The 21,188-nt window shown below is 37.6% G+C and overlaps 1 protein-coding gene and 1 long non-coding RNA gene across 2 annotated transcripts; both read left to right on the top strand.

The window, feature by feature from the left end:
- Positions 1-819: 819 nt before the first annotated feature.
- On the top strand, positions 820-12,084 carry copb2 (COPI coat complex subunit beta 2). Its single transcript, XM_079876396.1, has 22 exons — positions 820-951; positions 1,650-1,787; positions 1,928-2,014; positions 2,137-2,263; positions 2,893-3,041; positions 3,132-3,278; positions 3,367-3,466; positions 4,058-4,200; positions 4,847-5,046; positions 5,190-5,300; positions 5,414-5,502; positions 5,701-5,807; positions 5,899-6,042; positions 6,277-6,407; positions 7,004-7,211; positions 7,872-7,982; positions 8,159-8,373; positions 8,513-8,605; positions 8,964-9,147; positions 9,775-9,849; positions 11,438-11,611; positions 11,695-12,084. Exons 1-22 carry the CDS (start codon positions 949-951, stop codon positions 11,788-11,790), a joined length of 2,832 nt encoding a protein of 943 aa, XP_079732522.1. The 5' UTR covers positions 820-948; the 3' UTR covers positions 11,791-12,084.
- Positions 12,085-12,277: 193 nt separating this feature from the next.
- On the top strand, positions 12,278-14,454 carry LOC307161560. The gene is made up of 3 exons (XR_013821751.1): positions 12,278-12,348; positions 13,617-13,681; positions 14,377-14,454. It is a non-coding gene; the product is annotated as an uncharacterized lncRNA (long non-coding RNA).
- Positions 14,455-21,188: the final 6,734 nt, after the last annotated feature.

Below are 21,188 nucleotides of genomic sequence, written 5' to 3'. Positions count from 1 at the left end.
CAGACATGATTAGTTCACCTCCCGAATCTTCGGGTCCGAGTCGTTCGTTCATCCCATGACAGCCCCATAGGGTATGCAAGTCTGTACCGGAAACAGAAATGATTAGATCACCTCCCTCGAGTCTTTTGGATTTTCTTTTAGATACATGTTTCATAAAAAATAAGATTTTTCAGACTATTATTTCATGTCAGGCTTTACAGGGTAGTACAAAACACATTTGCTTTGGTAACAAACACAATATGCTATGAAAGTAGTTCAGGTTTGTTTTTTGTTTTTTTACCATAAAGAGCTAAAAAAAATTCGTTTTACAACTACGACTAAAGATTGATTCTGTAACCATTAAGAAGAGACACTGATGGTGTCTAAGCAGTCAAACAATATTTATTAATTAAAACTTTATTTTTTTTAGGCCTATTATTATTATTATTATTATTATTATTATTATTATTATTAGATGGTTGAAGATTGTGATATAGACTAGAGCTAGTGTGGAATACTGTGGAAATTGTATAGGTTACTTTTGAGACAATGCATCATTGCTGAGAGACTATTATAGCCTACATTTTAATGTTTAAATTATGTATTTATTATATCATATTTAGGAACACGCTTCAATGAGAATTTTCAGTTGACGGAACATTTCAGCACGGTGTTTTAATCATACGAAGGTGAAGTCTTTAGAGGAAAGGGTTAAGCTCATACTCATTGCAAGCTAACATCGTCATGCAGTGTCACTCAAATTCCGAGTTTGGCCGAAATTACCCGAAAAACACCGAAGCCGTCCGAGTGTCACGTCAACGCTTCCGACGTCAAGCGCACGGGCTTCGAGGAAGTTCCACGTCACATTTGCCTGCCTTGCACACAACTGAAGCCGAAAAACACATCAGACTCTCGGTGGATGATATAAAATATTGCTACTGAAGGAGATAAAAACCAGCAAACGCAAACATGGTAAGTGTCACATCAATGTTTGCGTTGTGGGCAATATTGTAGCTGTTTCGCATATATTGAGGAAAAATACGCTTTCAATAACGTTAGCTCGAGCTGTTAGCCTCGAAGGCCCTTAGAATGGCCACATAGACAACTCTCATTTAGTCAGTCTGTAAACGATTTATTCATTTTCAATATTTTTCGAGATACAATTTGCATTTAAAACTTAACATTATTATATATTTTATAAATTAATTGTCCACTTAAATATTTTATGAAGTGATATCTTGTGTTCTGGCTAACAGCTGATGCTATGAATATGACTATAACATTAACATATGTAACTTACACGTTAATAAATAAGCACTATAGATATGTGATGCTGTATTCTATTAAGTTGCATGGTCACTCCTGACATTATCTTAGTGAGGCATGATTTGTTGTAACGTAATTTTGTTTCTTCTTAACTGTGCTGTAAAGGTTAGTTGCTGTTACTATGTCAGACTTTTAACTGGGTGATAAATGGCAAATGTTTGTGAAGTTGTGGGTAGACAGGTAGAATAAAAAAATGTCACTGCTGTCTGTTCTTAACCCAATTTAGTTTTGAGCTTTTCAATAGACTATTAGTGTTACTATATAAATGGGACTGCTGACAAAAGAGATTGGTGCTGATTAATATCAACTTTAAAGTAATAGTGATTCTGATTCTTCTCCTCTAGCCTCTGAGGCTGGACATCAAGCGCAAACTCACGGCTCGATCTGACCGTGTCAAAAGCGTAGACCTTCATCCATCCGAGCCATGGATGCTGGCCAGTCTGTACAACGGCAGTGTCTGTGTGTGGAACCATGAAACACAAGTAAGTAGGAAACGTGTGCAGTTTTTCAGCTTTTTTAAAATATATTACCATCTGATCTTTACAACAAACATTAGGGATACAGTAGAGCACTAAGTGTGTTTAATGTTTGTCTAATAATCTCGTATATTTACCTTTAATAGACTCTGGTTAAGACGTTTGAAGTCTGTGACCTGCCAGTAAGAGCTGCCAAGTTTGTTGCCAGGAAAAATTGGGTCATAACTGGTGCTGTAAGTATATACATGAATAATAATGTGTACACTATTATATAATATCTATTAATATACTATTCCTTTTATTATCGATTTGCTACTGATATTAAACTATTTAATAAATCCCCCTTTTTTTCTAGGATGACATGCAAATTCGAGTTTTTAACTACAACACATTAGAGCGAGTACACATGTTTGAGGCCCATTCAGATTACATTCGCTGCATCGCTGTGCATCCCACCCAGCCCTACATCCTCACGAGCAGCGGTATGGACAGATTGCATTTGCATATAAGTATTCATAATACATGAATGAAAATACACCATATGTTACATAACATATTACACTACCGTTTAAAAGTTTGGTGTGTCAGTAAGATTTTTAAAAGAAATAAACACTTTTATTCATCAAGATTGCATTAAATTGATCTAAAGTAACAGTAAAGACATTTGTAATGTTATAAATAATTTGTATTTCCAATAAATGCTTTTCTTTTGAACTTTCTATTCATAAAAGAATCCGGAAGAAAATGTACAGTATCACAGTGTCCTCAAAAATATTAAGCTGCAAAACAGATTTCAACATTCATAACAAGAAAATGTTTCTTGAGCACCAAATCCGTTTATTAGAATGATTTCTGAAGGATCATGTGACAGTGTAGACTGGAATAATGGCTGCTAGATATTCAGCCTTGCCATCAGTTACATTTTTAAATATATTAAATAGAAAACAGTTATTCTAAATTGTCATAATCTTTCACAATATTACTATTTTCTGATCAAATAAATGCATTCTTGGTGAGCATAAGAAATTTTTTTTTTTTTTTTTTTAACTTTAAATTGTGGTGTATGTACAAAACTCTTTGTTTAACATTCATTGGGTGTGTGTGCATTTAGACGACATGTTGATAAAGCTGTGGGACTGGGAGAAGAAATGGTCCTGCAGTCAGGTATTTGAGGGCCACACACACTACGTCATGCAGATTGTCATCAACCCCAAGGACAACAACCAGTTTGCAAGTGCATCGCTGGACAGAACCATCAAGGTAAGATAGATAGTACACTTATGCGGATAGAGCCAGTTTGAATCTAATTTGTGACATTTCCCCCATCATTTCTTCTTTGTTGTGTTTCAGGTTTGGCAGCTGGGCTCTTCCTCTCCTAACTTCACTCTGGAGGGTCATGATAAGGGGGTGAACTGCATTGATTATTACAGTGGAGGAGATAAACCCTACCTCATATCTGGAGCTGATGACAGACTGGTTAAGATTTGGGACTATCAGGTACTATAATGATATTGATGATAATCAATGGAGCAAGTAATTCCTGGCTATTTATTTACTTATGTTCTGTGTGCCTCTCTCTCTTTAGAATAAGACATGTGTCCAGACTCTTGAGGGTCACGCTCAGAATGTGTCCTGTGTAAACTTCCACCCAGAGCTGCCAATCATCATCACTGGATCAGAGGATGGTGAGTCATCTTAAGGATAATGTTATAGATATCCCTTTTATAAAACTGCACTGCCTCATTCCTTATGCAAATATTTGTTTAAATTATTTTTTTATAAGAGTGTAATATTTAAAAAGCTAAAAGCTTTCAGTGGTCCCTGCACATTAAACTGGCACTTTATAAAGTGATGGGCACTTTTGAAACATGCTTTGTGATGCTTTGAAACCTTTGCAAATAATTAGTTTTGATCCAGTGATTCGGAGCTCGTATCAAACTCCCGAAGTCACGTGATTTCAGTAAAAGACACTTTATATTTAATGGTATTAGATGATTTAATTGCATATTATAGATTACACCTTCAATAAAACATTTGCAATTGGTTTGTAAAAGGTGTTTATGCATGTTTGGGCTGAGTTTTCACTGCATTTACACTGTTCTGACTAGCAGTGGTCACTAGCGTGTGGTGTTTTAAGTGAATCATTTTGCGAAGCAATTGGTCCAGTTGATTCAAAATTTGAAAAGCTTTGTTTCTCCCATCACTAGTATAAAATATTTTCAAATTAAAAACGAACACTTCACCTTTAAAGTTTCTTGTAACTGTCTTTTGTTAAGGCACGGTTCGTATCTGGCACTCCAGCACTTACCGTCTAGAGAGCACCCTGAACTATGGTATGGAGCGGGTGTGGTGTGTGTCTGGCTTGCGCGGCTCCAACAATGTGGCATTGGGTTATGACGAAGGCAGCATCATTATCAAGGTACAAAAAATAATTCAAAAGTAACACCACGCTGTTGCCTGTCAGTGGTGCGAAATACTGGCTAAAGCTCAGGCTGATAATTGGAAAGTTCACTCCCAGCAACAAGAGAGCTGTCAGCAGGGGATGGCAGAGATAGATAATGTTACAAAAGATTTCTATTTCAAATAAATGCTGTTCTTTCAATTCATCAAAGAATCCCAGAAAAATGTATCACGGTTTTCACAAAAATAGCAGCACTACTATTTTCAAGATTGATAATAATAATAGTAAATGTTTCTTGAGCAGCAAGTCTTCATATTAGAACGATTTCGTGTGACAGTTGCTGCTGAAAATTCAGCTTTGCTATCACAGGAATAAATTACATTTTAAAATAAATAAAAATTGAAATGGTAATTTTAGATTATAATAATGTTTCACAATATTACTGTTTTTACTATATTTTCTCAAATAAATGCACCCTTTGTGACATATGAGACTTTTTTTCTAACTTTGAAATGGTAGTGTCTATAGATATAGCTATATAAATTGACATGACATTCCTATCTACTTCAGTGAACATTAATTTATAATCTGATTAGCTTTATATAATGTTATATCTTATGTGGACAGTTCGCTGTAATTTATCCGGTTTGTATTTGTGTTTTAGCTTGGTCGTGAGGAGCCAGCCATGTCAATGGATGCCAATGGAAAGATCATTTGGGCCAAGCACTCTGAGATTCAGCAGGCTAACCTCAAAGCCATGGGAGATGCTGAGATCAAGGATGGCGAGAGGCTGCCACTGGCGGTGAAGGACATGGGCAGCTGTGAGATCTACCCTCAAACTCTCCAGCACAATCCTAACGGCAGGTAAGTCTATCACATCTTTCCTCTAACGCAGCTACTGTACATGCAGCCTGATCCTTGCTGCAATTTATTAATGTAAATATCATTTTACAAATGATACATTTCTCAACATCCAAAGATTCAGCACCTTTAATCTTGTTGTTTAGGTTTGTGGTGGTGTGCGGAGATGGAGAGTACATCATCTATACTGCTGTGGCTCTGAGGAACAAGAGCTTTGGATCTGCACAGGAGTTTGTCTGGGCCCATGATTCATCGGAGTAAGTGCTCTACAAGCATATAGAAGACAGATGTTCAGAGCAGCTGCTTACCTAATATACTCATCGACTGTAAGAAACATAAAAACTGACATGACTTTTTGTTTTAAATCAAGGTACGCAATTCGGGAAAGCAGCAGTCTGGTGAAAATCTTCAAAAATTTTAAGGAGAAAAAATCTTTTAAGCCCGACTTTGGAGCAGAAGGTAAACTGTTTTGCATTGCATCATAGGCAAGTAGTTCAACTAGCTCTGTATTCACAATTTTGTATGCAAATATATTGTAGTAGATACAGAAAATGTACAAATGCACAGTATACGGCACACTCAAATCCTTGATTACATTTTGTACAAGCATGGTATTCTTTTATGGTTTTATGTAAATGAATGGTTGTGTGCTTGCAGGCATCTATGGTGGTTTCTTGCTGGGCGTCAGATCAGTGAATGGCTTGGCTTTCTATGACTGGGATAACACAGAGCTGATTCGTCGCATTGAGATCCAGCCCAAACACGTAAGTCAATTGCTACAGTCCTCCTGTCTTTTGTTCTGTATGGTTTGGTCATTTCTTAGTGTGCTTGGACCAATTGCATCTGTACTTACAGATTTTCTGGTCAGACTCTGGTGAGCTGGTTTGCATTGCCACAGAGGAGTCTTTCTTCATCCTGCGTTATCTGTCAGAGAAGGTGGCCGCATCACAAGAGTCAAATGAGGGGGTTACTGAAGATGGAATCGAAGATGCTTTTGAGGTCAGTGCACATCAGTGTTAAAAACACAGTCATGTTTAATTTCCTGAAAAGGGTTGTTTCAAAGGAAACACATTTGAATTAAATCTGTAATTAAAAAGAATTGGAATAAAATGCTCTAATGAATCATCAACAATACAACCAGGAGTTTTATTAAGACTGTAAATCAAGTCAATTTTGATGTTGACTTTAAAGAATTGAAACAAAAGGTCTGCTCTCCTCTGTTTGTGTGTGCAGGTCCTGGGAGAGATTCAGGAAGTGGTAAAGACGGGTCTGTGGGTGGGAGACTGTTTCATTTACACCAGCTCAGTCAACAGACTCAACTACTTTGTTGGAGGAGAGATTGTCACCATTGCTCACCTGGACAGGTAGCGTCAAATTCCCCAATATCTGAAATCAGTTTCAAACATTTAAAAGAAAATGTAATGCATTAATTACATATTCACACTCGTTCCAAATTTGTGGTTGGTACAATTTAAAAATGTTTTTGAAAGAAGTTTCTTTCTATTTAACACAATTTAAAATGTAATTTGTTCCTGTGATGGCAAAGCTGAATTTTCAGCATCATTACTCCAGTCTTCAGTGGATAATTGATCCTTCAGAAATTATTGTAATATGCTGATTTGGTGCCCAAGAATCATTTTCTTATCAATGTTGAAAACAGTTGTGCTGCTTAGTATTTTTGTGCAAATTGTGATACATATTTTCAAGATTCTTTTGTGTAGAAATTTTAAGAGAACAGTATTAGAAAGAACAGAAATAGGAATCTTTTGTAATGCTGTAAATGTCTTTACTCCATCTTTTTATCAATTTAATGATCAAATTTAATTTGCTAAATAGAAATATTAATTTATTGAAAAAAAGAAAAATACTGACCCCAAACTTAGTAAAACAGTATAGAAGGAAGGCCTTATATAATTCATTCATTCATTCATTCAGTCTAACAGTGTCTTATTTATCGTAGAACCATGTACCTTCTGGGATACATTCCTAAAGACGACCGTCTTTACCTGGGTGATAAGGAGCTGAACATTGTCAGTTACTCTCTTCTGGTGTCTGTCCTGGAGTACCAGACTGCTGTCATGCGCAGAGACTTTGGCATGGCAGACAAAGTGCTGCCCACCATCCCTAAAGAACAGAGAACCAGGGTTGCACACTTCCTGGAAAAACAGGTAAGACTTCAAAATGTTTGCCTGTTAAGTGACTCGTAAGTAATAAAAATAAGCATGAAGTACAAGTTATGTCACACTTTCAAGTACTTGTGAAGATCAATGTAAACAAATGTGGGTCAAGAAAGCCTTGAGCTGCATCTGAAATCAAAACGTCCCTACTATATAGTATGCAAAAACCAGTAGGCCAACAGAGCATGTCAGAATGCATAGTGTTCAAAAAACAGTAGGTGAAAAGTCCCCAGATGAGTTACTACATCCGCCGAGATAATGAAGTGTGCATTCGATGGACAATACTATCCCATGAGGCCACAGGAGAGGATTTGTGAATGGCAATGAAGCGACGCAACTGATGTGTCACGTGACAGCAACAACATCCGAATTTCATTTATACAACCTATATACAATTTATACAACCTATATATTTATACAACAATTTTTACTATATAGAACTTTTTACTATATAGAACATTTTTCTATACATAACATAAAAACACTTTTTAATGCTTGTGAATTCAATTTAAATGTAGTACATACTCAGACAGTATGTGATTTCAGATGCAGCGTTAGAGATTAATTGGCTACCAAAAGTTTAGCAAATCAAAATGATAATCTTTTTATGGTTCTATGATATCTAAAGTATCTTTGTCCGTGTGCCTTCAGGGTTTCAAGCAGCAGGCTCTGGCCGTGTCCACTGATCCAGAGCACCGGTTTGAGCTGGCGCTGCAGTTAGGAGAGCTGAAGATCGCCTACCAGCTAGCAGTAGAAGCTGAGGTTTGTTGTTTTAAACCAGTGATACAGCTCCCCTAGTGGTGGCCAAGCTCAATTGCTTACTAATTTTATTGCATTTATTGTAGTGGAAAAAAGTTTTTCTGTAAAAGTAATGTTCAAGATTCTGCATGTAAGCTCATATAATTAAGATTTCTAATGATAATGCTTTTCTTCTGTAGTCTGAGCAGAAGTGGAAGCAGTTGGCAGAGCTGGCCATCAGTAAGTGCCAGTTTGGTTTGGCACAGGAGTGCCTCCATCATGCCCAGGACTATGGAGGTCTCCTGCTGCTGGCCACTGCATCTGGCAATGCCGCTATGGTTGCCAAGCTTGCAGAGGGGGCAGAGCGTGACGGAAAAAATAATGTTGCCTTCATGACCTACTTCCTACAGGGAAAGTAAGTATAAGTGAACAGACTTTTGTCAGCTGAAATACAAATCGAAATATGTTGACTAAAGATGTTTTACCCACTGATTGTTATTTTGAATATAATTTAGTTGCTTTAATTGATTTTTATTGTTTGTTTGTCTTGCCAGACTGGACAACTGTTTGGAGCTCCTGATCAAGACCAATCGTCTACCAGAAGCAGCCTTTCTTGCCCGCACATATCTGCCTAGCCAAGTATCCAGGTCTGTATTCACATTCACTTTGTCACAGCATTAAAGTATTTTTTAATAAGTGAAGTGGTATTTTGGAAGGACATACAACATATTACTTTTTTACTTATTTACTTTTTAAATAGTATGCACAATATGCAAATTTTATGTCCAGTTTCCAGTCAGAGCACACTCTTTGAGATGCTGTATCCCTCAATTGGATGCACTTGACCTGACCTTCAAAATTAGTCTATTTTTGACTCATTATATGTTCTCACTGTGAAAAGACAATTTTACACATATTGGTATTAAATTAAATTACTTTTTTTTTTTTTTTTTTAGAGAGTAAAATGCATTCTGTACAATCCTGTAACTGTGTATTTGATAACAGGGTGGTGAAACTTTGGAGAGAGAGCTTGTCTAAAGTGAATCAGAAAGCTGCAGAGTCTCTGGCAGATCCTACAGAGTATGAGAACTTGTTCCCAGGCCTGAAAGAGGCCTTTGTGGCAGAGCAGTACCTGAGAGAGTCCTGCCTTGGCAAAACCAGACCTGCCTCCGACTACCCACTGATCACGGTAAGAGAGCAAGTTATTATTATTTATAATTATTATTATTTTATTTTTAAGTTTTAGTAGATTTAGATTTTATGTACTATTGTCTTTTTTATTATATTTCAATTTAAAATGTTTGGTGAAGGTTTTTAAGTCTAAGTTGTTCATCTAGTGCTTATATTTTCAGCTTAATTTCAATTACCAAAAACAATTTTTAATCGTTTTAATTTTAATTACCAAATATCAACTCTGCCTTTTATTCCAAGACAATCTTTCACTGTTTACTTATACAGGATCCAAGCAGTTCTTTAGAAGATACAAGTCGATCTTCTGAAATCAAACTTGTTTAAACTTGTAAATATAGTCAGATTTACACCCATATGGGGATACTATAATATAAAATCATCATTACTCCAACATGCTTGATCAAGAAGTTTTTTTTAACAGGGAATAACTGTATCTTGTCATTGCAGTCTGTTTGGACCCTGATGATCACTGCTTACTGCTCTGTTTTAATTGTTTGCATACTTTTTGCTGTGTTGTATTTGAATTATTATTATTATTTTTTGTCTTTTTTTTTTTTAAATCCATTTTATTTGAATAATAGGCTGCCTTTATCATTTTTTCCCTCACTCTTTTCTCTGTCTTTAGCCCAATGAAGAAAGGAATGTGCTGGAGGAAGCCTGTGGTTATGAACCAAAAGGAATTATCCCCACTCCTACACAGGTGTGTGTGTGTGTGTGTGTGTGTGTGTGTGTGTGTGTGTGTGTGTGTGTGTGTGTGTGTGTGTGTGTGTTCAAACTCATTTTGTTGATTGCTACTAGTGGGTGTGTGTGTGTGTGTGTGTGTGTGTGTGTGTGTGTGTGTGTGTGTGTTTCAAACTCATTTTGTTGATTGCTACTAGTGGTGCAACCAGGGCCTAAAACTAACTTTTAGCTTCACCTGCCAGTGGCCAATGGCATAAGATAATTAATGGCCATAAATATTTTTTTACCGGCCATGAAATGTTTTTGCAAAAACAGGCAGTGATGACACCAGTATTTTTTAGACACAACTGAAAATTCACAATTCTCTATTCTAATTTCAATACCACAGCTAAAACTACTAGCCTACCTACTAATATACATTTAAATTATTATTAATGACAAGTAAACAGCGGGTAATAAAATAAGAACAAATAATCAAATTACAAGCAATAGTACAAATAGATACAATAGAACATAGATACTAATGAAATAGTGTTTTTTTTTAAGGTAGGTCTAGTAATAGTTTTTAGGTACAGAAATTTAATAAAGTAATCAAATGTAAAAGCACTGCATAGTTTTCACTGTATAAATGAAACATTGATTAATCCTTATTAAAGTTACAAAAGTTATTTAGTCAAGAACAGTGGGTGATTTTTCTTTTTGTCTTTTGTTGTTTGATTAACATTAATGACACAGACGGCAGCAGTTATATTTGGCTGCTGTCACTTTAAGAGCTGCACAGATCCAATATACTGCTACACATGCGTTTTAATTCTCAACTGTTTACGTTCACTTAAGATATAGCCGATTATGTTTACTATGACACTCACAGAGATGGGCATTTTTGACATAATTCTTTGTGAATTTGTCCATTCAAGCGCCAGAAGACGTGAAAGAGAGCTCAATTCTGTATTCACGCTCTGTCTGAGACTTGCTTTCTGGGCGCGCGCTTTGTATGTTAGCGCACAGAAAAATTCCCACACAGCACGCGAGTACCAAATTGAATTCCCTTTATTTCTTCTTGTGTTTGAATATTTAAATCGGCAAGGCTTAGACTTTCATGACGATGCAGCACTGGCCCATCAACTGTCCCGAGCGTCGTTCATGTTCTCAAAACATTGATTGCATTCATAAAAATGTTACCGGCTTATTGACATTGTTTCATATACTCGCCAACGCAGATTAATACTCTCATTAGGCGCTTGGAAAGAGGAATCAATTCGGTGTTTTTGCATCTGAAACGCAGCTCTGTGCGTGCACGCTTCAGGTGTGTGTGGCTGTGTGCATAAATAACAGCGTCCGAGTACTGAATTGAGTTGCCTCTTCTTGAACTGGAATAGTTTAAAATCGCTTCAATGTGTAAATGTACAAGACAAAAGATCCGAGAATCACATGCGTGCCGAGCTGTGGGGCCTGGTCTGTACAGATCACGGATCAACTATGATCTGTTCCACCCCTAATGGCAACACACTACAGCTTACCACAATACCTGAGCAAAAGAGTAATCTAAAGAGTTCACATATATCATCTTTGTGTATAAACTAATCAAATTGCCTGTGTATGTTCAGGAGGTGAAAGACACAGAGGAGGCCTCAGAGGATGTGGGTGTTTTGGCCTCAGTGATAGCAGCCGTCTCGGCTCCAGTAGTTGCTGCCATGAGTCATGCAGAATCCCTGCCTCCTCAGAAGGTTGAGGAGGAGACTGAGGAAGAGCCTCCAAAAATGACAGAAGCAGAACAGAAGGTATTTGGTAAAAGATTACATGGTTAATAAAGCCATATGAACATAAGACTTGATGTAACCTCATTTTGTGATTTTATTTTAAGGTTATTGATGAACTGGAGGATGATTTGGATAACATGGAGCTCGATGACATTGACACCACAGACGTCAATCTGGATGACGATTTCTTGGATGACTAAACCCGCAGCACTAAAGCATTGAGTTTATTTAAGCGACCAAACCTTTTTTATTTGTTCCTGTTAGACCTCCAGAGCTGAAGTCTGGGATAGACTGAGCTGAATATAAATTTCTTTTAGGGCGTACCACCAATGGAAAGGGGGGGAATGTGCATTATTGATGGTGAATTTTTTTGTACTTTGGACTCTGGACCTTCAATTTACATTTTACCTGTACATCAAGGTTGATTCTTGTGTGTTTGACCATGATTAATTGTGGTCACATTATTCATAATAAAGATATCTACTATACTTACAATGATTTGTCCTGTCATTGTTTCTGTTTTATATCCTGTTAAATATAGAATCCTTTAAAATCCTAGTAACCAGCTTCTTTCCAAAAAAAAAAAAAAACCTGCCTGGAAGTTTCTAATATGCCTAGAAAGACCTTGATTAGCTGGTTCAGGTGTGTTTAATTGGGGTTGGAGCTAAACTGGACATCCTGACCTATATACACGTACCTATGTAAACTGACAAAATAGTTAAATTAATAATATGAAAAACAGACTGGCATGAAACAAGGTATGTATTTAGCTTTTTCATTGAATTATGATTTAAATTTCAATGAATGATTATCTTAAAGTGGGTTCTCCCTTAAAAGAAAAGTCCTGTTAATGCTATCCTATTAAATGACTATATGTGTCAACTCGTCATTTTGGATGTAAAATTAAGTTGAAATTAAATCTCAGTGTGTAATAAGTAACCTTTATCTTTAATCTGGAACAATGGGATTTTTTCCTTCAATTAACATGACTTCTAGAAATACTGTGTGAACTTACTTGTGCCATCAAATGTTTGAAAAATGTACTGCAACATGCATTACAAAAGATTGTCCATACAGAAACAATGTTCCTGTTTTACCTTTGAAGTTAGATTTAAAAAAAAAACATCAATGGTTTCCCTCATTTCTAATCTACATTAATAAAATATGTACATGCTGCTGCTGCTATTCTGGTGCAATATAATGGAGTTTCAAAGCATTTCAAGCTTGATTGCAGATGAAAGAAACTGCAAGCATCATTATGATCAGTAGTAATGTTCTCACTGCAGTAAAGGAAACATTTGTCAGCCAGTGGCCCAAAAATAAAAAAAAGTGTCATAATTGACTTCCACTGTCTTTCTCTGAGATCTTTCATTAAATGGCATCCTGTCCATTAGATGGAGCCTGTTCTCCTGATTGAATACTATTTAACAGTTTAACTCAGTGGTTCTCAACTCCAGTCCTCGGGACCCGCTGCTCTGCACATTTTGTATGTCTCCCTTATTTAACACACCTGAATCAGATCATCAGCTCGTTAAGAGAGACTCCATGAACTGAACTGAGTGTGTCAGATAAGAGAGACATACAAAATGTGCAGAGCAACGGGTCCCGAGGACTGGAGTTGAGAACCACTGGTTTAACTCATTGAATAGGAAAAAGAGGAACAGCTGTGAGTTCCTGTGAGATCACAAAAGTTTGCTGACAGAGCTGTAGTTTGTGTCACATTTTACACCAAACAACTAGTTTCTAAAATATATGATTGGCCATCTGTTACCATCACTTAATTGTTCATCTTGATTTAACTGTGACAATATGGCTGCCACCTCGCCCATTACTGTCACAGATTCTGTCTGCTATCTTTGCACTTCTTTAAAAGACTCTATTGTTCTAAGATGTTACCACAGTTTGTGCAAAAGCTGTCTACAAAGCTACTGGGAGCTCAACAAGTCCCTGGAGTGTCCTGTTTGTTTGAGGGAAACACACTGTTCTGTTCTTCTACATCATTTAAGTATTTCTCGCTTTTCCTCAGAGGTTGAATCCTCTCAAGACAGCGACTTCAAACCACTCCATGTGGGGAATATTGAAAGTGAAATGGTAAGTGAGCTGCACTTTCACTAAAAAGAAACTGCATTTTTAACTTTAATCTTGAAATATAACTTCGGCTAAAGGATCTGCTCTAATCCAGAAATAGATTTTAGGGACTGTCATATGAAAACAGCTTAGTAGGAGAACAAAACTAAACTATTTGAATAGTATAAAATTCATCTGGTTTAACTAAAGATTGTATCAGTATGTTTGCATTTTATGGAATGAATAGTTGTAGTAGAAGAGTATTTTATTACCTAGTAGATTGCTACAGTTTATTAAAAATGTGTAGAAATTATACTAAAGCTCTTTCCAGACTAAGTCAGAGATGGGAATACAATTTTCCACTTCCAACCTCAAAGCCTTCCAGTCATTCTGCAATACAGACAACTCATAGTTTCCCTGCCTCCCCTTAAAAATGACCAGTGGAATTGGTAATTGGCATTTGATTTAGTTGCTGCCATATTATAAATTAAGTCAAATGATGCTTTTCCTTGAAGTTGGGGCTTATCAATCTGTCGGATGTCTGTTCCAGTAGTTATTTTCAAGTAGGAGATATCTGTTTTGCATATTTAGTACTATATGAGTCACCTCTGACACTGATCTGATTGATCTGAATGCATACTTTGAATACAGTGTAAGCTGCTTTGGATAAAAGAGTTTGCCAAATGCAGAAATGTAAATGTCTATGCTAACACTGATAGCAGTCAGTGAAGAAGGAGCTATCAGAGATAATGAGCACAATGGCCAGCATCAAGACAGAAGAAGACATTAGTACCATGGTCCAGATGTTGATGGAGGTCAAACATGAACCGACTGAAAAAGACATATCGGCAAACATAGAAGAAAACCTTATACATGGACATACAACTGAGGAAATTGCCTCGGTGAAGGTAAGGTGTCAAATGTATCAGCATATGTCTTCCTAGCTAAGAACAAGTTTTCTAAACATGTTCTTGTTTTGTTTTTGTTTTGTTTTTTAAAGAAGGAGCAGTCCAATAAAACCAGGTGAGTGTCCCATCTTCTCATGAAATTGCAAAGATCTCTTGTTGGTACATGTTTTCAAATAAGCATTGATATCTTGCATGGTCAACTTCCTTTGCTTCCCCTAAAAGCCTTTAATTTATACATAATTTACTTTTAGTGATGAGGAAATGCATACAGACATGATACTACATAACACAGCTCCTGCACCCAGTTCCGTCTTAATGGAGCCCAATGACTCTACAGAGAATCCTAACCCACCACCCACAATTACTTGTGGATCATTAAGGTCCAACCTTTGTCCGAAATGCGGCAAGAGCTTCAAAAGAAAATCAGACCTCAAAGCCCATGACAAGGTGCACTCCCTGAAGAAGTCACACCAGTGCTCCACTTGCGGGAAGAGTTATGTCGATAAACATGAGCTTTCCTTGCACATGCGGCTACACACCGGCGAGAAGGTGTTGGACTGCCCTTATTGCAAGAAAAAGTTTGTCAGGGAGAGTGGATTGAAGTCCCACTTGAGGAGCCACACGGGGGAGAAGCCATTCTCTTGTTCACAATGTGGGAAAAGCTTTTCTCGAAGAAGTACCCTAAATACTCACCTGCGTTTGCACCTAGGCACCCTGCCCCACCAGTGCGATCATTGTGGGAAGCTTTTCAACACTGCGGCAGCTATGAGAGTCCACAAGGCAACCCATACCGGAGAGAGGCCCTTTCCATGCCCGCAATGTGACAAGAAGTTCATCAATAAAGTTGAACTGGATGTACACCTAAATATCCATGCAGGGAACAGGCCGTTCAGCTGTTCAGAATGTGGGAAGAGTTTCTTGAGGAAGCAAGAACTCAACACTCATCAGACCATTCACCAAGACAACCGTCCCTTTCATTGCATACACTGCGAGAGCAGCTTCAAAAGGATGAGCCACCTCACATCGCACATGAAGATCCATTTCTCCGACACCCCTTACAAATGCAAACACTGCGGCAAGCCCTTCAAACATCCCAACAGCCTCAAACTGCATGAGCGTCTTCACACCGGAGAAAAACCCTACAGTTGTGAACGCTGCGGGAAAAAGTTCCCTTCTTCAGGAGAGTGCTCTAGACACATGGCCGTACATTCTGAGGAGAAATCGTTCAAGTGCCCGAAGTGTGACAAGAGCTTTCGCTTCAGGAGCAGTATGAGGTCCCACCAGGTCACACACACTGGAGAAAGACCTTTCCACTGCAAGAAGTGCGGTCAGAGCTTCGCTAGGCGTGCAAATCTCAAAAGCCATAAGGTGGTGCACACCGACGAAAGGCGTTACAGCTGTTCTCAGTGCGGTCTGGCCTTCAAGTCCACCTCTACTCTCAGGAGCCACCTTATAATCCATTCCAGCAAGTCCCTGTTAAACTGCACCACCTGTGGCAAAACCTTCACTCGCCAAGACACCTTCAAAAGGCATCAAGATGTTCATGCGGGGATCAAAGTCCACAAGTGCTCAGAGTGTGGAAAATGCCTGAGCTCAGCAAGTTGCCTGAAGCTGCACATGCAGGGTCACTCGGGGAACAAGAAAATGTACAACTGCGACGAATGCGAGAAGAGCTTCAGTTCCACGTCCTATCTGCAAAAGCACAGGCAGATCGCACACACCGACGAGAAGCCGTATGTTTGCTTTGAGTGCGGGGAGAGCTTTAACACAGACGGGAAGCTAGTCACTCACCAACTACAGCATTCAGGACAAATGGAGCATGTTTGCTCCCGTTGTGGGAAGAAGTTTGCACGGAAAGAGACTCTAAGACGACATGAGAAGATGCACTCTGAAGTGAGGCCTTACCAGTGCTCGGAGTGTGGGAAAGGATTTACAAGGAGCGATCAGCTAAAACAGCATCGGAGAACACATTCAGAGACAAATTAGATTGATGTAATATTTTCATTTTGAGTTCTACTAAGTTTCATTAAATGTTATTGCTACTAAATTGATGTAGCCTGGTAATATGCACAGAACTGACTTGATTTTTTGCTATTGAATCATATTTTGTCCATGCATTTTTGGACCCCACTTGAGTTTATTTGAATGGCACTTTGTACTAGTGGCACTAGATGGCAGTCTGTGCTTTGAGACAGAATTGAGTGAATTGTGGTACTTAAAGGTGCATGAAAGCCCAAAGTTGCAAAACCTTCTACAAAATCATGGAAAATAGAGGCACTTCAGTGTTAAAGTAAAAGATTGGACGAAAATATGTTATTTTGTGCTTTTGTTTGTGTTCTGTCATTAAATAAAATGATGTACTGATGTGATGGGATTTTTATAAAAAACTAAAAGATCTCAAAAATTACAGTTCACTTTTAAAACAGCACCTCATGTGTTTGGTTTGCCACGTTCCCTTTCCATATGAGTCTGGTAAATAAGTAATGGCAGTTAAAAATGTAACAACAGTCCATGTGTCTGAAAATGAAATTGGATTTTGATGCAAATGGCAGTTTCAGCAATATCAGCTAGAGGCGAGGACTAGCTCTTTGATTTAAATATATTAACACTTTATCTGAAGCTGCTGTCTTTGCATTAACCTGCTCTTGTACCCAAAGGGTACAATAATGCCACGCACCATGAAGAGGAATCATATAGACATTAGACTCTGGGTCAGTTTACCAAATTAGATATTTGATTTATATATTTATTTGTATCTGGTTAAAAAAAAAGGAGTTTAGCCTTTTTCCTTAATGCATAGTTTCTATAAAGCACAGTGCTGCATAATACCAGCTCTTGATTGTACATTTTTGTGCTTTTAAAGAGGTCACTTGATATAAAATTCAAAGCAGCACAGCTGAATATAGTCTAAAATGAATGATATATATCCATAATGATAGTGTTCACGCTTTCAGAAAAGCCACTCTTGTGAGTTCATCACCCAGGCTTAACTAGATCTTTTCATTTCGAGTCTATCTTTAATTGATTTTTTTTAACCAATCAAGTGTTTGTATGTGTATTCCCATTTGTACATGTGGATGTTTGCAGACTCAGATTCCACTCCAGCAATTTCATTCCCAGTCGAACAAATAAACATAGTAAGAAATTCTTAGTCTGGTCAGGGGAGAGTCACACTCTGTCTCCCTGACAACAGTCGCTAGGCAACTAACATTTGTCATCCTTTTTCTTTCTTACCTCATGTCCCGTTTCCAACCATCTGCCTTTAGAGTGAAGCCATCAAACCCTTTCAAATACAAATATAGTTCCTCACCTTGAGGAGCTGCTGGTTTACTTGCAAGAATCATTTCGACATCATCACAATTGCAGGGACAAACGTCAGACACATGCTAGGGTATCATAACAAATTGTCTTTATTCTCTCATTTTCAAAGACAGAGTGGATAACATTCATCAATAGTGAGAAACAAGTGAATGGTGCTGCCATGTTTGACCTTGGAACGTTTCCAGAACGTTGTGGTTTCATTGTTGTTGCATAAGCTTGTGTGGCCAGCCCCCACAGAAATGCTTGGTCCTATGGCATATTCAGTGGATTCCATGAGATCTTGTGTTGTTGGGTCTAAAATGATGTGAGCTGGTGAAAATACAGAACAAAACTTGCCCATCTTTGTAGGCTCCGTGTCTCCTCTTATGGCTCTTTATGTACATTTGTTTCAAAATATGCGCACATGGTATCATCCTTAAACACTCATACAACTCCAGCCATATCACCGAACGGATGTCATTTGTGATAACCCTCACAATAAGGCTACAGCAATTTTACAGAACATCATTGTAAAAGAAACGAACAAAGTCCTAAGCCTAAACATTAACTACCTCTAAAATAAGAGGGAAATAGAGGGTTCACGACTTGCATTAGCATTGCTCTATGGAATTAAGCATCAAGCATTGCATGGCACTCAAAGTTCACACAATTTCAATTTTGACCAAACTGACCTTTTAAATCATAGCCAGTGACAGGCTCAACAATCTGTTATTTCACACAAGATCGTACCTGCCTCGTGATGTCTTTAGAAAGTACACAGATTTGGACATTTTCCCAAAAATCCATAAAAATGTATAAAGAAATTTAGAACGGCTAATTTTTTTATTTTAATTCAACAAAAGTTAGCTAAGACAGCGACAACATTCAAAAAGTTTTCTAAGCTCAAATGTTTTCACTGTTTATTGTGCACACTACCCACTTTTTTGCTACCATGCTTTGCAATGTCCTTGATGCTTTCTGCAACACTTCTCATGTGGATGGAAAAGCAGCCCATGATGCTTTAGTTGAAGCCCTGATGCAAGTCATATGAAAGGTCCTTAAAGGGTTAGTTCACCCAAAAATCAAAATTCAGTCAGTAATTACTCACCCTCATGTTGTTCCAACCCCATAAGACTTTCGTTCATCTTCGGAACACAAATTAAGTTTTGATGAAATCTGAGAACTGGCTCACTCCTTCATAGGCTTCTATGTAATCGATACCTGCCATCCCAGAAAAGTTAGTAAAGACATCGTTAAAATAGTCCAAGTGACTGCAGTGGCTCAACCTTAAGTTTATCAAGCGATGAGAATACTTTTTGTGCACAAATTTTGTTTTTACAAAAATAACGACTTTATTCAACTATTCATTTTGTGAGTTCACATAGTGTAACAGTGCAGCACTTCTGGGTTGTATGTCAGAACGTAGGCTCACTAGTTGAATAAAGTTGTTATTTTAGTTGTTGTTGTTTTTTCGCACAAAAAGTATTCTCGTCGCTTGATAAACTTAAGGTTGAGCCACTGTAGTCACTTGGACTATTTTAACGATGTCTTTACTAACTTTTCTGGGATGGCAGGTATCGATTACATAGAAGCTTATGAAGGAGTGAGCCAGCTCTCAGATTTCATCAAAAATATCTTAATTTGTGTTCCGAAGATGAACGAAAGTCTTACGGGGTTGGAACAACATGAGGGTGAGTAATTACTGACAGAATTTTCAATTTTGGGTGAACTAACCATTTAACTCTAATACATTGATTGAAACAACATTCCTATCAACCAATCATCCACGTCCACATTGGCGAAATCACAGTAAGCCTCATGATGAAGATGATATGGGAAAAAGACATTACATGCTTTTAGATGACAAGACAAAGTGGGCCATTCTCAATATTGCTTGTCCTAACATCTGGTCTTTTTGGTGACAAATAATTTAGGAAAGTCAAGTGAGAGAAAATTTAAAGTACAGTTTAAACCTGAATTCAGGGCAGTATGGCGTTGATTAAAGGTGCCTATCTCTGAGACTTGTATTTAGCTACTGAATGCAGCTAAACACCAAATACTATATATTACAATTGACCCGTATAAAGGAAAATGAGAGTTGGTAGGTTTATTCTCGTCAGACAGATTTGAGTGTAAACATGGCTTGCTTTCATTATAGACGGAGGAGTCAAATTAGTTCAATGGTAATTTGACACAACCGAGTTATTCTCTAGAGTTTGCTCTGTCTGACTCAGGGGACTCTATCAACGTACTCTCCATAGACCAATCTGCATTTTCTGCCAGCACTGATCGCCTAATATTGCCTTCTTTCTTATTTTATGCTCATTAAATGACAGGTCTGTGTATTACTCCCACCACATTGGTGGTTTAATTATGAGTGCATATAATAGATGTTAATATCAGAAGAACAACAACATTTTGCTGTTATATTACAAAATGTCCCATTACATCTTAAAACAATCAATTAGTATGTGTTTTTGCTCCCTGTGGTTGAGAGTCATTATAAGTGAATAACTGAGTATGTACTTTAGGCCTGATTGACTGGTCATTACTGTGAGTCAAAGATTACATTTCAGTAACAATTGTTTAAGCGAGAAATTCATCAGTGCCCAATCATAAATATTGCTTGTGTTTGAATATTTTCTTACTTGTTTTCAGAATTTATGACAAGTCAATTACTTCCAACCACAAACCAAGAGTATGTGTTTTCGAAAGCATGTTAAATGAGCTATACGCCACTTTTTCACTTCAATCGCTCATCACGCTACGGAAACCGCATATGCAAACTATTTTAGCAAGTGCTTATTCCGCTTGTAAACAAGGCCCTTGAAGGAACAATTCCCAATTACCACAACTGGACGGCTGTTACTCGAACAAAAAAAAGAAATATCATTAGCACTCCTCTGCAGTTCTGTGCTGATTCACCCGCATATTTTTCGATTAGTCTCAAAGCAAATTCCTTGGGTGTCATATGCCTCCGCAATAACACAGTGCACAAGGAAACATCACCACTCGAGGGTCAACACATCAATCGATGTGGATGAGATTAGCCAATTAATAAACTTGATCTGTATCACTCAATATTATACATGTCATAAGAACTGTCATGAGTTTAGTTAACATTATGATTAACACGGTGTCCCAACCAGATATGATGCAATGAAGCGATATTTTGTTGGTTGCTTGGTTTTAACTTCTTGGCTGTGATGCCAAAAAGCCCTGCCTATAATGAGATCTCATTGGTTCAAAATCCTGTACCATAAAACTGTGTATAAAAACATCAAATACCTCCCCATTGGCTTTTATATTGTGTTAAAAAGTTA

The sequence above is a fragment of the Squalius cephalus genome, assembly GCF_949319135.1.
Source record: "Squalius cephalus genome assembly, chromosome: 7".
NCBI classification, from domain to species: domain Eukaryota; kingdom Metazoa; phylum Chordata; class Actinopteri; order Cypriniformes; family Leuciscidae; genus Squalius; species Squalius cephalus.
This window is presented reverse-complemented; position numbering and strand designations above follow the sequence as displayed.

What these genes read in the sequence shown, in the direction of transcription:
- copb2 (XM_079876396.1), top strand. An exon ending in ATTGGGTCATAACTGGTGCT is followed by an intron (nt 2,015 to 2,136) that starts GTAAGTATATAC and finishes CTTTTTTTCTAG; the next exon opens with GATGACATGCAAATTCGAGT. An exon ending in CACACTTCCTGGAAAAACAG is followed by an intron (nt 7,212 to 7,871) that starts GTAAGACTTCAA and finishes GTGTGCCTTCAG; the next exon opens with GGTTTCAAGCAGCAGGCTCT.